The following is a 16,892-nucleotide window of genomic DNA, read 5'->3' as shown; positions in this document are numbered from 1 at the left end:
CAAGATTGTGTCCCCACCTCTGCTACAGTTGACCCCACCCACTCCTATGCAATCACGACTGACCCCACTCCTCCTCAAATTCCCTCTCAACTCACCCCTCACCCCCATTGGTCAGAACTGGGTTCACAGTAGTAAGAGAGTGAGAATGCTGTCGGTACGTTGGTTTCTTTGTCCTCGCCATGTTGTGTTTTGACCATCAACCCCCTCATGCCTGCGCTCGATAATGTTGCTCACTGTTGAGGCCATCATTTGGCTGCTGTCCAGTGGCTGGTTCTGTTATCATATGTCTGCTTGGCAGTATTTATTTAATATTCCATACTGTAAGACCCCTGTTGAGTTTTTTTTTTTTTTTTTTTTTTTTAAGTATTTTTATTTACTTTTTTGTTACATCAAAAGCAAGTGTTGTTCTTCTTTTTTAAAAACACTCAGTTTCAGTTTGGTTCTCCATCCTGTTTATAGAGAGAACTGAGGGATTATCCAGTTTTCTGATGCAGATGAACCCGCAAAAGATTTAAATATTGCCATGGATGTTTTTTTTCTGTTGTGCCAACCAATATAGCATTGTGCAGCAAAAAGTAACAATTCTTTTATATGAGCATCTTGGTGCTCCTTTTAGGAGTGCTTGCAGTCTTTGGACCTGAAGTTTATAACCAGTGTTTCTGCCTAAATTATCGCTGATACAGTAAATCAACAGGGACATGGTGTCCTCCATGTAGTTGTTGCTGCAGTCAGTTTAGAACAGAATCTTTCTTCTAGGCGTTCATTTCTCAGGTTGAAGTCTTGTTTACAGTTCAGCTGTTAATCAGAAGATTTTGTCTGGTTGCACTCTGGGCGCCATGTAACTTTGTCTTCCTTCATCTTCATCTTCATCTTTTGACAAGTGTTTGCTGCAGATGTCTAACAATACTTTCCACATCACCATGGTGAAGTGGCCACGCCGTTTACTCAGTCTTGATGCTAATAGACAGCTGTGGAGCCAACATGACTGCTACTGAAAATGGCTTTGACTTGATTCATATACACTTTTGCTTAATCGGTCCTATAGAGCTTGATGTGGCAGTCAATGACTGGTTGGTAGAGCAAGTTAAATCAGTTATTTGTTTGTTGGTAAGTCATAACACTTCACCAACAAATGAGCACTAGTCTGAGTTTCATTACTGTGCGGTGCACTCGTTAATTGGGAGTTATTACATGTTTGGCCTTGAGAAAATAGTCATTGTCCTCTTGAACTTTTATGATCGCTCCCTCTGTTACTGAGAGTGGTTTTGAATAGTGACTCTTGCTTTATATTATGAACACGTTTGCCTGTTTTTTTCCACAATAAAGTTGTGATCGAAACAGTGGTAAGCATAAAAGTCAGTCATCCTGCACCTGGCAAGGATCCTTCACCTGCACAGCATCAGCTGCCGCAGCCTGCCCTTTTTGGACTGTTGTAAATAGATGAGTGAAGGCACATCTATACACAAAACAACTGTCAAACTACTACTCACCAGACCGTTCCTTTTCACCTTTACAGTTGATGGTTTGAAAGGAGACAGAATTTGTTTTCAAACTTCGCTACCTGGTCGAGCAAATATTAGTCCAGCAGTCATGTAGGAAATGATCAAATCTATATATATATGATAACCTCAGTTTTTGTTTTCAGATAAAAAATAAAATAAAATGATATATATGTATTTCCAGCAAACCCAAGCAAATATTATCTAGGGAGATCCTACACTACCAGAATCATTCATATTCACTTTCGTCCTGTCTGTATTTTGCTGGCAGGAGCCAAGAGGCAGCAGTCGGTCTCATGCCACCAGTGTCCAATTTCTGCTGCAAAAAATGGAAACAAATGCAAACAACATTTGAAACAGGCACGAGTGTTAAGATCAGTGTAATGGACAATTAACACCTTTAACCACAAACATATAAAGGACATTGTTGGTCTGTATCAGTGGACCCACTCTTAACACCATCTACTGGGATGGAACAGTGTCTCAGACAATGACTCTTAAGGGAATATCATTTAAAACAGTAACTTCAACTTGAACACTGGTTGTAGTTGCTAACCAAGCAGCCTAGTATTTAATTTAGGTTATCTTATACTGAAGAAACTAGAGAAAGTCTGAAAACATGGTCAGTAAATTTTTAGTTGCTCAGAAATAATCAGGAAACAATCATGACCATGCAGTACCCCACCACTGAGTTTTTAACTCAGACTTAAAAAAAAACAAAAAAACGCTATAAATGTCTGTAGCTGATGGAGAACAAAAAACACTAAAACTAAAATTGATATAGAGGCTTGTAAGAATCAGAAGGATTTAACCTAGGTGATTATAATTGTTTTAATATCCTGTAGTTCTGCTATCCTGTTGTGCTGTAGAGAGCGACGGTAGAGGATACAAACTACTAGATGAGTGTAAATTTATACCCAGGCTGTCGTCTGTTTTCCTGCCTTCTCTGCTCCTCCACTTTCTCTCCTTCCTCTCTCTCTGTCAGCCTCCTCCTCTCTCTGCTGCTGACTCAGACAAACACAGAGACCTGATCCCCCAGGTTTCACTTTTCTTTTCATTAAGCTCAGCCCGCCGCAGCAGGGCATCCATGATACCTTAAAAATATTAAAAATAAATTAGTGGCGTTACAGCACCATACAGTGAAAGGTGTCTCTGCGTTGCGTAAAAGCTTAGCACAGAATGCAAAGTTGTTGTTTTTTTAATCCCATCTGTTACTGAGCACAACAGACCAGTCAGCCATGGCATAACTTCTCCATAATTCAGCATAATAAAATATGTAACAACTTTGTCCTTTGTCACTTCTGCTGACATGACTCACTAACCTCACTCAAAGAATGGAGCAATTGGTAATCAGGAACCAAAAATTCACCATCGATGGGGGGAAAAAAGGGTTTGGGTTGGACATTAACATCCTATTGATGGGAACACTAATCTGGTCTATTGGACTTTTTTTCCATGGCACATAATTTCCTGTCATTTTTACTCTTGAACACCTATAAAACCTTTATTAGCTATTTTCAGTGTGCTGTTTTTTAATTTGGTCTTAGATGCAATTTCGAAGCAGCATTAAAAAGGTTGTCAGCAGTGTTAAATTTCTTTCTGAAACTTAACGATATGATCTATACCCACCCAGTTCATTTTACCTTGTTCAAGCCCAAGACACACAGCAAATGCAAAAAGTAGAATAAGCAGGAGTCAAATCAGAAGGAACCTAAAAATAGACATTGACCTCACATTTAAAAAGTCTGATGAGGCCCTTAGAAATGTTCCTGCAAAACGCAGATGGTGGAGTTGCCCTGCAATCTGTGATTACCCAGCAAAGTCAAGAACAGCCCTGCTCTACTTTATATCCCACATAAAAGCACATTGCAAACCTCTTAAATTCATTCAGTCATTCATTCATTTATTTATTTTCCAAGCCGCTTATCCTAATTAGGGTCGCGGGGCGTGTAGGAGCCCATGCCAGCGCTCGTTGGACAGAAGGGCAGGGAAACAACCTGGACATGTCGCCAGTCCATCGCAGGACAGAACAATCACTTCAGTGTTATTCATATTTCTGTTTGTCTGTTGTCATTCTTTTATCATTCTTATTATTAGTATTGTTCTCATTATTATCATCATTATTATTGTTGTTTGTTTACCGGTTTATATTTATTTATGCATTTATTGGCAACAGTTTCAATCCCTTGTACAGTTTGTATGGAATACTTTCTTGGTGTATCAGTGTTTGTGGCAGCATGCAGTGTGTCACCCTCCAGCCACCAATATCATTCCAGCAGGATTCAGCTGTGACCCTGTACTGTGGATTTTCTGGTTGTAATCTCTCTCTTTTGCTTCATTCTCCTCCACTTTCTCTCCTCTGTCCTCCTCACTTCTCTCATCTGTCTCCTCGCCCCCCCTTTTGTCCTTCACTTCATCACACCTCTGCCTTTATCCTCGCCCGTCCTCCCATCCCTCATCACCCTGTCTCTCCTCCCCCTGTGCTTCCTGCAGTCTGTACCGCCCCCCCAGGCGCAGGCCCTCAGCTGTATGGAGTCCCTGTGCTGCTACCAACATGGGCAGAGCGGCTGTTCCCGCCTGGCCCGCCTGCTGGAGCAAATGACCGGGAACTGCCAGGCCAGCGCCAACCATTGCCACGCTGCCAGCCAAAGCAACAGGTGGGGGAGATGACAACGACGACAACAACAGCAGCAGCAACGTTGATGATTATGAATCCTGTCGATCACCTCTCCGCTTCTCGGGCTGCAGAGCCTCAAGCTGCAGTCTCGACACTTTCAGCTTACACTGTGGCAGGTTTTGTTTTGGCTGCAAATCCGGAGAAGGATGAGTATACAGTATTCGGTGGGGGCCAGTGAGATAGGGAGGGCACACCCTTTGTTTCATAGCTTATGAGAGACGGGGGTGCAGACAGGTATGGAGACTCACTTCTTAAGGTGAAGACGAAGCCAGCCAGAGCAAAGTTCAAGGTTGAAATCAAATATTCAGACTCGTGGGTCAAGCCAAAGTCCTTGAGGGCAGAGTCTAGAGTCTGGACATTGGGATTCAGCCAAAGAGGAAAGTTATTGCTTAACCTACTATCCACACTGGCATACTGTAGCACGTATAGCAGTGACCCGTGCAACCCAGTGGCGCTCTATAGACTGAAATGACCATACTTTCTATATAGTATGCAAGTGTAGATGTTTAAGCAGCCGGGCCAGGGAGTATGCAGAGATCCTGTTTTTATTAAGGCCGTTTGAATGGATTCCTGCTGTGATATGCAGGTATAAATCCGTGGCTCCCAGTAAGTCTCTCTAGTACGCTATGTAACCTCTCTTGTCTGTGAAGCCCGTGTGTTAGGGCAGGTCTGTCTCGTAACCCATGTGTCTGTGTGTGATTCATGTATGCTGTGATCTGTCCTATGTTCTGCGTGTGTCCTCTCTGTCTCGTTTTCTTCTTTTCTGTTCACTCTTTTCTTAAATCAGAGGTCGATGTCAAAAGTAGGATTTTGCCTGCCCGTCTTTAATGCACTCTTAAACTTTTTAGATGATGATTTGTATGTCAGTTGTCAGGCCGACTCGCAGATCCTATGTTGTCCTACCAGTTTGTGTGATCTCTGGGGGACTTCTTGATTAGAAATGAGGCCAAATAATCAGTTTGTTGGTCAGCTCAACTAGCATGATCGATCTGACAGCAACTTTTACTGGGACTGAGATCGCTGCACATCTTTAAAGCTGCACTCAGCAATTTGTTGGTGGTGGTCCCAGCTGGCAGCAAGACAAAACGGTTTGATAACGCAGGATTTTAGTCATGCAGAGTGACGTCAGTAAACTGCACACGGCATGCTCATGTTTCTTCCCGGCCGGACTGTGATGCTTTATAGCAAAGGCTTCCAAACATGAGAGAGGAAAAGATCCGACGCTTTGTCAGCGCTCACTCGCTGCTGTTTAAGAGACAGTCTGGATTTTGCTCTGCTGATTTCCTGCCAGCGCTCCACAGTTTTATTTGGGCAAAGAGGGCCAATTTCGGGGTGATGAGTCACTCTGTTCCAGCCCAACTTTGTGATTTAGGCTGAAAAAACAGCTGTAGTTTTACATCAAAAATCTTGCCTAGTGCAGCTTTAAACGTGAGTAAAGTGAGTTCAGGCAGCGGCGGCTTGTTCGCTGTCACCTCGCCTCCGACTGAAGACAGATGGGCTGAGCTGTTTCCTGTCGGCTTCCCTGTGAGCTCACCTGAAGCCTGCCTCGTCAGCTGTTTCAGTGTCATTGTGCTGTTTTGTCTGAATCCCAGTGACTCTGTCGGGTTATTGATTATGCAGTGTGATCAGCTTTTTCTGCTGATTGATCAATACTCTCAAGAACACCTTGGGAAGCAGAGTATTGATCTGCTTAGTAACAAAGATGTAGCATCCTTGTTCTGTGTGTGTGGATGTGTGTGTGTGTGTGTGTGTGTGTGTGGATGTGTGTCTTTGTTAACAGACCTTGCCCAGAGTTGGTGAGTGTGTGCGTGCATGTTTCTGTGTGGGATTGTGTGTGTGTGTGTGTGTCTCTATATGGGTAATGACAGCATGCAGGTCAAATAATGGATGCACTGTTTCTAACTCCCACCCCGCCCCACTTTCCGCCCCTGTGGGCCGCAACCTGCACACTCTTTTCAGTTGAGTAGGAACAACAATGAAGGGACGCTATCGTCAGTGTGTCAGGCCTGGGGATTTGTTTCCCTGTCCTGTTATCATAGAGATATCACACACTCTGCACACTAAACATTTGTCGAATCCCCGTGTTGCCACCGACTGTGACGATATCTCTTTGTTGCCAGGCCTGGATCCAAATTATTAACCAGCTTAGGCGCCATCAGATCATTTTGAACTTTTGATTTAGCCTGCAGGGAGTGCAAAGTGGGTCATACAATTTAATATTTACATCACTCATTATTCCTCAGAAACGGACTTATGGGATGTAGTCTGCGGCAGTAATCCATTGGCGTCTGACGTTTCCAGGGTCACTCCAGTCAGAGAAAAATAGACAGTTTTCCCACTGGTCCTGGGTCAAATAACCATTAAATGCATTATTCATTTTAAATGAATTTCTCACTGTGGGATTGACTGATTGATTTTTTTTTTTTTTTTTTTTTTTTGGCCGTGGTGTGGACAGTGTTACCAATTGGATCGTCTCAAAAGTGCACACAGCAGCCATCTTGCACTCCCACCAGGTTAAACACAAATAATGAATGCAAATTTCAGCACAGGTATGTTATTCATATCCTGGGCGTGGGCACCAGAAGGAATAGAATCCACTAACATGGCTGAATCTACAAGTTTAGTTTATAGTCCTCCTCTCCTCTCCTCTCCTCTCCTCTCCTCTCCTCTCCTCTCCTCTCCCACTCTTCTCCACTCATTCCTTTTCATTGTCTCCCCTGGTCCTCTTTCACCTCGTCTCCTCGCTCCCCTCCCGCCCGTCTGCCCTCTCCTCTCCTCTTCTTCATCTTCCAATTAGGAGATAAAGGAGAACCCCAGACAAACTAAATGAAAAACGAGCGAGACTCAGCCCACATTTGGCCTTAATGCTAGGATACTGCCATAGAAGGAGGGGAATATATCCACCCACTACTAATATATAACACGCTTGATAGCTGCAAGGGGAAATATATTAAACATATTTACATCTTATATGAAACATATATCTCTTATGTATTGGAAGCCCAACTGTAGCTGGCTGCTTGACTTGCCCTGCTGTTGCAGTGATGAATGTTAGCCACAGCTTAATCATGGCGAGGGCAGACAAAGCAGGAAGAGACACTGATGTCAGGAGTCGACAGTGTTTTCCATATTAGCCCCAGCTGACACTGTAGCCTTGTTTCCATCCACCCGCTAAGCAGATTTAAGGCAAACCTTTTCAAATGTCATAAAAACATTAAATGTGAAATTGTTATGTCGTCATTAACTGGACTAAAAGAAATACATAGGCTTCCTGAAGGTTAAAAATAATAATTTATAGAGTTAAGTGTTTATCAAGAGATTAATATTAGAGCTAATGTTGATATCTGATGTTTTCAGTGTACCAACAGCCACAGCAGAGCCTTGAAAATTGGCACTACAGCAGGTTTGACAAATTTGTGAGATTGTGATGAACAGATAATTTACATTTCAGAGCACATAAAGTGACATTTGAACTGTTCTGAGTCATTTATGCGTCTTTCCACTTTAGTTCAATAGTTTTCTGCTTCAGGTGAGCATCAGTCTTTGGGGTGATCTCACTGAATTTTTCTGTTTTCTGTTCAGTCTTCTTTCTTCTTTGACACTTTAAAATTTGCTTGGATTACTTTGATGGAAACACAGCTACTGCCTGACTCCTCCTGACATCCCTGGCTCCTCCTCTTCTCGTAGAACAAGGGGACCACACCTTAAACCAGAGAGGCCGCTGGGAAGTGTAGTCTCGGAGAGTGTTTTTTGCTACTTCCTGTATCTCTTTAGTCTTTTTCTACTGGATCCTGAAGCCTTATATGTGCTTCTGAGAAGAGGCCAACTTTGAGGGCATACTTGTTCTGTATCCTGGGGTGTCTGAGGTAGTTTTCTTGTTCAGCGTTGTTGATTTTCCACCGGCTGAAATGAGATAACTCCGCACCTTTTGTCCACCACAGGCTACGAAACAAGCGCACCCAGACTCTTGTCTTGTTGCATGGGGGCTGCTGTTGCCTTTGGTATTTTGTATACAAAGTAAACCTGTATGTAATTGTGCCCCCTCCCATACACTTCTCCCTCTGCACTCGTCTTTTTCCGTCCTCTCCCTCTGTGTCCTTGTCCCTCTGTGTGTGTGAAATCTACATGTTCGACCTTTCAGATTAATTATTCATGTGCTGTTAATGTCCCCTGTGAGCGTCGTCTTGTCAAAAAATCTGCTTTTTTCTCTGTTCTGTTCTTGGGGTCATGTGTTCCCACTGGTTTTTATCTTAAAAGTGTTTCTGCTGACAACCTCTTTGTTCTGTGGTAAGCCAGGGAGCAAAGATGGTGTTAGCAGCAGGATGTTTTCCGTTGACCCTGGTAGACAACCACGCTGGTGGCGCTCGCCTGACGTAGCACACGGCAGCGCCTCCAGTCAAACCACCATTTGAGTCATCAGCCTATTTAAAGTCCCTCAGTGGCCCCGTGCTCCTGTTTACCAGGTCTTAAAACGGTTGTCTTCATCTCAGAGAGCAGCTTTAAACTGAAAGTCAAGAGAAGGAGTCAAAAGAAGTGCAGCTTACATTTAGGATTCAAAACATATCAGGATGAGCAGATGGGCAGGCGCAGTGAGAGAAATCCTACAAGTCTGAAGTCAGGTTTCAAATTCATGTCCCCTCAACATTTTATGACAGCCACTCATACAAGATGACTGCACAGGTGAAGGCTATTGCACACACGGGCCTCCACTGAGTACAGTCAAGGGGTGCAGTGGGAATGTAAGTGCTGCAAGGTGTCGGAGAGTCTCTCCGCTCCTCCCTGCTGGTGTTAATCATCAACTCTGCTGCTGTTGGGTTGTATTTCTTGACCCTTAGTCCAAGGCCACTGCGTCGTTGTAGAGTGGACAGCAGCTGTTTGAATCAAACTATTTACCAGCCAGAAGAATTACAACAAAAATCTCCCTACTGAGTGGTTGAATGGGTGAAACTGTGGATAAGAGCTGTTCTTGACAGACTTTTGTAAAGGAGATCCAGCTTGCCAGGCCAAAAACAGGGCTACTGTGACTGAGAGTCCTTGATTTCCATGGGCTCTGTCATGTCTCACATAGGAGTATCATAGATTTTATATTATATGAAGCTGTGGAAGATATTATAATACCTATTTTTGTAGTAGCTGGAATATATATATATGCATAAATAGCCATGAATTGAACTCTAGGATACATATTATACCTCCAGGAAATCATAGATATGAATCATGATTACGCCGGGAATTCATCCAAAGGGATAAAGTTGTTATAAGCTAAAGAATTGAGATGATGTTTTCACTGATGTTGATCATGTTTTTGTTTTTTGTTTTCTTTTTCATGATTACTGTGTTGATTTTTTTTTTTAACCATGATTTGAGTCGTGGAAGTCTCCTCTCCACTCCCCGCCTCTCTAAGAACACAACAGACCAGGATCAGCTCTAGTTAACGGTGTTTTGGAACGAGGTTTCAAATATCTGGACTGCTTAAGTAGTTTAATGAGGTAGTCAGGTGTTTAAAGATGCCTGCCTGCACCATTTGTGGGTTTTTTTGGGGGATTGGAAGCAAAAATATTAGCATAGCAGTTGTCAAAAAACTAGTTAAAGTCATAAGGGCTGAAGGGGCATCCCTGACCTTTACTTACACTTACACCTTGAAACCGTATCATCAGTAAAGGCATAAGTTTCATGTCCAGGTTAAAAAATTGAAAACATCATGAATACAGTTATGAAAGGTATTTAATAATCATGTGTTTTCTAGTTGCATGTAGTGTACATATTTAATATAGAACAGGGTCACTAGAACAGTGTAATATACACTGAACTTGTAATACTAAACAACTGACTTAAATATCCCCTCACAGTTAATTTCATTGTGTCCTTTTTCGCTTACATTTTCTATTTGTAATTGCAGAAGTGTCTTTAGTTCTGTTTAATCAGAAATAAGCTGGTTTTGCCACTTTGTTTGTTTGTTTTGGATTTAAAATCCAATTCCTGGTGGCGTTCATTAAGATCTTAAAAAGCTCAGATTAGGTGTCCTAAAACCTGGAGATACCCTGTAAGACAAAGAGGATTTGTGTGAGTTAATGAGGGGAGACTTTTGATACTCAAATACCATTACATCCATCATTAACTCTCCACCCTTCACTCCTCCTCGGCTGCTGCACCCTGCTGGGTCCTGTTTGGTTGTATTGGGAGAGAAAGTGTCGGCAGCTCTCAGATAAATCACAGTACCTGGGACTTCCAGTGTGTTAGCCACTGACAAGAAGCCCCCACCCACACTGTTCTGCCCCTCTCCTACACACACACACACACACACACACACACACCTTCTCCAGACTTGTAGTCTCCTAACCATCAGTCACTGCTGGCTATTTTCAGGTCGTGGAGCAACTCTGAGAACTTCTACTCCAGCGATCGCAGCATCCTGACGCTGTCGCCCATCGACGGTAGCCAGTGCTGACACCCCAGGGCTGCTGACTGACACACAGCTGGGGCGAGCCACACCCCTATACATCACACCCTCGCCCCCCCTCGCCCCAAGCCACTACTTTTGCCACTTCAATTCAATTAAAACACGATGCGTTCCCAGACGGATGCAAAACGGACAGACTGGAGCTGTTGCATCCTGTGATACCAAAGGACTAAGCTGACAGTCTGGGGCACTAGGTGCAGAGGAATGCTCTGTCTCGCGGCATCTTGCATCCTCAGCTGAATCAAATTCAGCGCTCACTAGAAAAGGTAGAGAACAGCCATCAGATGGGACCTGTGACATGAAGGGAAAGTGAAGGACAATGTAGCCCCCACGAAATCCAGCAGACACTTGTGGAGCTCGTTCTGCTGAAAGATGCAGTCAGCGTCCACACACTCCCAAACATCCACTCTGAAAAGCCAGCAAGCGAATGCACATTCAGCAGATTCTCACTGCGTTCAGGGTGTCTGCAAGTCCTGAAAAAGTATTCAAATCTTTGAAGCGGTATTCTCTAAACTGAAGGCCTTAAAAAAAAAGTTCTTAAAATCTTCACCATTGAAGTACACAGATATTCATTTTCAGGTATTACTATGAAAGTTTTGCATCTTGAAACTAAATCTTAATTCTTCAAACTTAATGATACTTGCAGACACCCTGTGCGCCGCAAACCCTCAACCAGCAGACACAGAGTGGAGACTGACTGACCTGAGGGGCCGGACATTTCAGTGCACGTTACCTAAATCCTCACTAGTCTTGGTCGCTGCAATTCAAGAACTGCCTCGTCACCTCACCTCACTGTTTTCTTTTAGGTCACGTGGACACAGACTGCTAGACTGACCCAGGCAGACTCCAGACTTCCAGACTAGTGTCACCAGAGGGCCGAGATGGTCTGTAGACCACCTGCTACCAGGTGCCACAGATGGTCTACCAAGTCACAGACTCGGTGAAACCCCTCTGAGACTGCATACGTTCCCACCCCAGAAGTCCGGGCTGCACCGTCACTCTGCTTGCATAGACTACGATGTTTTCTAGCCACGCACCTGCTGAACTGTCTGCCTCACTGCAGCTTTGTTTGTCATTCAGACAGAAAGGGAAGGGTTAGACCACCCAGAGCCTTGTAGCGCTCAGGGTTCTGACATCACTCAGAGCCCTGTTGATCTGGCAGCGTCTAGACTTGTTCCCTGCGGACCTTCTGGTTCTGGCAATAACCTGCAACCAGAGCCATAGATACTGTATGTGGAGGTTCATCTCCACATGGTACCAAAGACCAAACGATTCAGACTGGAGTTTAAACAAAAAATGTGTTTATTTTTGTGCCTGATTGTACAGTAGCTTGTATTATTGTTATCATGACTATTATTATTCGTGCTGCTTTCACTTTGACTGTACAGGCCTCGATCTCCCCGGCGCCTCCCTCTGAATGAGGCCCGATGGGGTCTGTTGATAAGCCATACATACTCGAGAGGTAATACTGATAGCCAGGTTATGGAAGGTACTGGGAACATAGAAGCTGAATGAGCCCGTCATCACTTTAGTGTTTGGAAACTTGTTCCCCTTTAAATGCCTTCTTCTTCCAGCCTTGTGAGCAAAGTCATCTTGGCGTTAAAGTCCATGCTTCACAGGAAATAGCTTGAGGTAACCAAGAGTCAGTAGCAATTGGGAAAAATAGGATTAAGTTAAATTTGGAGAAGATTGTGCTACAAAGAACAGATGTACAGCCAGAATTGCCCGTCTTAGCTGCCTCAAAATATTTCCTGTGTATCCTGCGATAGGAGAATCGTCCCAATTTTATGTCCGTGAGGCAAAAATGGTTTTAATGGCGAGATGCTTCTGCATAACAGGGCTTTGTATGTGGATCCTAATCCAGACGGAAGAATGTCTCCATCTTTGCTCCAACAAAGAGAGATCGAATTTAGATCGATGAATCAGCTTCAACAGAGATGAACGGAAAAGCAGAGCTTTTGCACATACCACACATATCAAAATCAACCACATTTTTTTGATTTCTTTTTTTTTTGTTGTTGTTAATGTTTATTGAATCATTGCTTGTCTCTCACCATTGAAATCATCTATATCATGTTATTGCTGTTACTTTGTTGTTGGCCATGTGTTAATATCCACTTGTTGATGAAATGTGTGTGTGAGAGTTGGTGTGTTGGTTTTTCTACGGCGGTCATGTTGGTCGAAGGCAATATGTAGTTTCATTAAGCTCCCCTCACATCAGACCTCAGAGACTTTGTGGCCGTGTGACGCCCAGAGTTCAAAGGTTAAAGGTCAGGTGGTTCTCTTTGATGCTTTACTTTGCTCTCTCTCTCTCTTTCATCTTCCCTCACAAAATCCAAGAAGAGGTGAACTTGAGGTGAGCCAAGGAAAATCTGGAAGGTCTATATTCTGAGTTTTTCTCAGGAGAGAGAGAGCAAGAGGGAGAGAGACCGAAGGGCATCCGGGAGACGCCAGAAATTGACTGACAACTGCTAGGAGCGCAGTGTAGAAATCCTCCAAGACAACCGTTTTAAACTTGTTTTTGATAACCACACAACTGCGACTGGTACATTGCCTCAGCACACAGCGGGAACGTACAAAGTGATGGGATGTTTCTGTTGTTAGTCTCTTTTTGAAGCGGATACGATGTTCCCGAGCAGCTCAAAGTGGGAGAGATTGTAATAATGCTTGTCAATCAATGAGTTGAATATTATGGGATTTTTTTTTTTTGTCATTTTCTGTATGGTACAAGTGGTTTGATGCATATCTGGGCCTGTAATATTCATGATGTTCACAAAGGTACAACTGACAATGAAAGTATCTATTTATTGTTACAGTACATGTTTCTTTTCCTGTTTTGTTTTATGCTGTTTTGGGCATATCGATGATGTCTCCACGTCCTGTATGGCCGGAATGCAACAACTTCCCAAAAGTGTTGTTCTGTCTAGATCTTAGATGTGTAACCAGGAATTTCTACCTTGGCGTCTCAACGCCCCGAGACGCCTCCACGCGGCTCTTCCATGTGTTCGACCAGAGAGTTGGCAGTGCAGGCGGCCGGGAGCAGCTTGCCTGAAACAGACGGGAAGTGAGTTCGTTGCGGGACATTTGGGCAGCAAAGGACATTCGGTGGTCGCGGGGGAACCTGGGACCTTCCAGCTGGACGGCGCTCACCTCCCGGCCGTCCAACAACCAAACAGAGAATCATGATCTGTGCGCCGAGGCGTTCTTTGAAAGCGAGGGAAGTTCTTGTCTCCCATGAGCACCTTTGGCCACATTTACACGGGAACAGAGTTACTTTTCATCTCAAGCTTTTGAGCCCATTTATACCAGGGTGTATTCCACAAAGCAAGAGGAGGAAGTCAGCCAGATAAGTGCGAAAAAGACCCGCTCTGTGTTCTGCTGATGGTGATGTGAAGCTGTGAAACCAGGCGCCAATGTTTGCTCTAAGCATCACACATCAGGCATTTAGAAATGATGTGTAGACGGTGTTTACCAAAACTGGTAAGCACGTTTAAGTCTAATTTTAATATTTGTAAACAGTGAAGTCACAGTTTTTGCAGAGAATAGTTCAATATGCTGTTACTGAAAACATGTTCATAAATGTTAATAATAACCTTAAAGAAATACTCCAACATTTTTGGGCAAAATACCCTTTTCCCCGACTCACCTCAGACTGAGTCAAGATGTTAGATACCATTTTCACCTCTGAATGTCCACTGGCTCTGTTCCTCTGGGTAGCATTTTGTGTTAGCTTAGCATAAAGACTTGAAGTCTATGGGAGTCATTAGCCTAGCTCAAGCCTAGCCTAGTCAAAATGAAAAAATAAACTTTACAGCAACTCCAAAGCAATTTAGCATGTATTTGAAATACACATCTTGAAATTTATCTAAAATAAGAGGCATTTTAGGAATTTGATGGAGCTCGGCTAATGAATCCCATAGGCTTCAAGTCTTTATGCTAAGCTATCATAAAATGCTACCTATAGGAACCAAATCAGTGGACATACAGAAGTGAAAATGGTATCAGACATCTTGTCACAGTCTGAGTAAGTCAGGAAAAGGATATTTTGGGCAGAAACAACTTGGAGTATTCCTTTACATCTTCTTACCACTTTGTTACGGTGTTATTAACAGTTTACACACAGTATACAAATGCTTCACTGGGGTTGGGGTTAAAATTGAAGTATTACTGGTTTTAGGAATATGATTCAGTCCCTGTTTATTATCACTTGTTTATTTTCACTTATCTGGCCTACTTGCTCATCCTGTTTTACAGAGCAGCCCCTTGTTATTAAACTGTGTTGTGCATCTGGATAAGGAAAAAGAAACACGGCACACAGTTAGGAGAAACCGCCCACTGGCAGTACAAATGTCACCGTGGCCTCGGCTCTCAACCGGCCTGCCAGCGTCACGCACTAAAAATGGAAAATGGATGATCCTCGAAACTCAATATTTGACAGCAGTTTGGGACAACAGTGCTGTCCAGGCGAAATTGAGCAGTTGCTATAGAAACAGACGGATATGAAGTTACCTTGAAGCAGATGCAAAGCGAGGAGGACGAGCCCTTTCACATCAAAGAGAGAGTCCAGGCTGTGCCGAGGCGCTCACCTGCTCTGTGAATGTGATTAAACTCAGAGAGTGATGGGATCGGGGTCCAGATGCACTTCACATTTTAATACCGCGGGTCATTTAGACCAGCAGCGGCTCTGAGCTCATGGTTTCACTGGCAGGAGGAAACCAGGCGGGTTTGTCTCCTGGTCCAGAGAGCCGGGAAAACATCAGATCTGAGGCAAAAGGCAAAAATCAGAACCTGGTTTTCCAAAATATCACAACACTGAAGTCGCCCAGCAACACCAGGCCAGTGGGGCATTTCAAGAAGCAGATTATTCAGCCAGGTAATTTAAAAAAAATGATCTTTAAAACACTTAATCAAGCCTTGCCAAGAGATCATGAAGTCATCCATCAGGACCGAGCTGAAAAGGATGAATTTTTGAAAATGTCAGGAGCTTTAATTCTTGTGCACAGGCGTTTTTACCTGAGTGGTCCTGCTCTCCAGAATATCAGAAATATGTAGCCCACTGTGTGTGCAAAACGCAGCCGTCACAGTGAGGCCGCCTGCGTCCCCGCTGCAGGCTCACTTTAGTGTCCCTTTGAAGGTGTGACAGTGAATTTTCAGGATTGGCTGGGCTTGAAAAATCTGGGAAGTACACTTGAATTCTGTAAAAGTGTCAAGGGGTTAAACTTTTGTTCACATCAATAAACAACAGAGAACCGAGCTGCTCAAATCCTGTCGAGAAAATAGGGTTTTGAAGTGAAAAATCTTTACGGACAGTGTAAGATGATGTCAGCACCAAGATGCTCTGGGAAAGCCCGGCCACAGTTTTGCAGACTTGAATAAACCAGAGACAAAGTTAGGAAAGGAAAAACATGTCAACACGTCGGTACTCGGTTGCAGAATATCCTGCGACTCACCACTTAAGACGCGAGGTGGAAGGATCGCTTGAATGTTGAAGGGTTTTGATTAAATCATTTTCATTTCCTCCTCCCATCGGCAATAAACTCTCCCGCTGCACTAGACGGTTATTAAACGCACCATCGTTATTCTTATGTTGACTTCTCTTTGCTGTCTGTCCTTCCTTCTTCTGTAAATCTGTCTCATAGCTGATGTTTATGAAAATACAGTTCTATTTACGGAATAAATACGTTTTTACAAAAATGAGGCATGTGAGTCTGAGTGTGTTCTCTGAAATGTGTTTGTCACACATGCATTAGCTCCTGGACATCATCAGGCCAGGTGGGTATTTAAAAAAAAATAATCTGAATAATTTGTGGATGTTCTGTGGATTTGTGTTTTTTTCTAATCGATACATGACTCTATCATATTCCTAAATCTTGTTAATCTTAAATCTAAGTCTTTGTTGTACAGATTAGAGTCACACTCACTGGGAATGTTAAAACATACTGTACCTCTAATGACTTTTTATTCCCTCTAATTTCAAAGACTTCATGTTATCAGTCGCTGAAAAGGTGCACACGTTACAGTAAGCATCATAAATATCTGTTGCAACGTTTTAAGGATCCAGATCATTTTTATTTTTATTATTTTTTTACAAGGATCACTTATTAAGCCTTTACTGAGGACTGTAAATAACAGCAGCAGTTTTGGAAAGAGCCTATTGAACGTTCATTTACAAACTTACAAATTAACCTTTTACTAAACACTAAACATCAGCTGCACCTGAACAATAAGGACTCATGCAACAATTATAGCTTACATG

General features: G+C 43.2%; 1 protein-coding gene across 2 annotated transcripts in view; it reads left to right on the top strand.

Annotated features, from left to right (window-relative positions):
* The window catches only part of atp11b (ATPase phospholipid transporting 11B), a 71,398-nt gene extending 55,068 nt beyond the window's left edge, over positions 1-16,330 (top strand). For both annotated transcript variants that reach the window (XM_030050433.1, XM_030050432.1), the window contains 2 exons: positions 3,993-4,156; positions 10,543-16,330. In XM_030050433.1, coding sequence (XP_029906293.1) covers positions 3,993-4,156; positions 10,543-10,624 — 246 coding nt within the window. In that variant the 3' untranslated portion in view covers positions 10,625-16,330. The remainder of the gene's footprint in view (positions 1-3,992; positions 4,157-10,542) is intronic.
* The last annotated feature ends 562 nt before the right edge of the window (positions 16,331-16,892 follow it).

This window comes from Myripristis murdjan, chromosome 4 (genome assembly GCF_902150065.1).
Source record: "Myripristis murdjan chromosome 4, fMyrMur1.1, whole genome shotgun sequence".
Lineage (NCBI taxonomy): Eukaryota > Metazoa > Chordata > Actinopteri > Holocentriformes > Holocentridae > Myripristis > Myripristis murdjan.
Note: the sequence above shows the minus strand (reverse complement) of the source record. Positions and strands in the feature narration are given on the sequence as shown.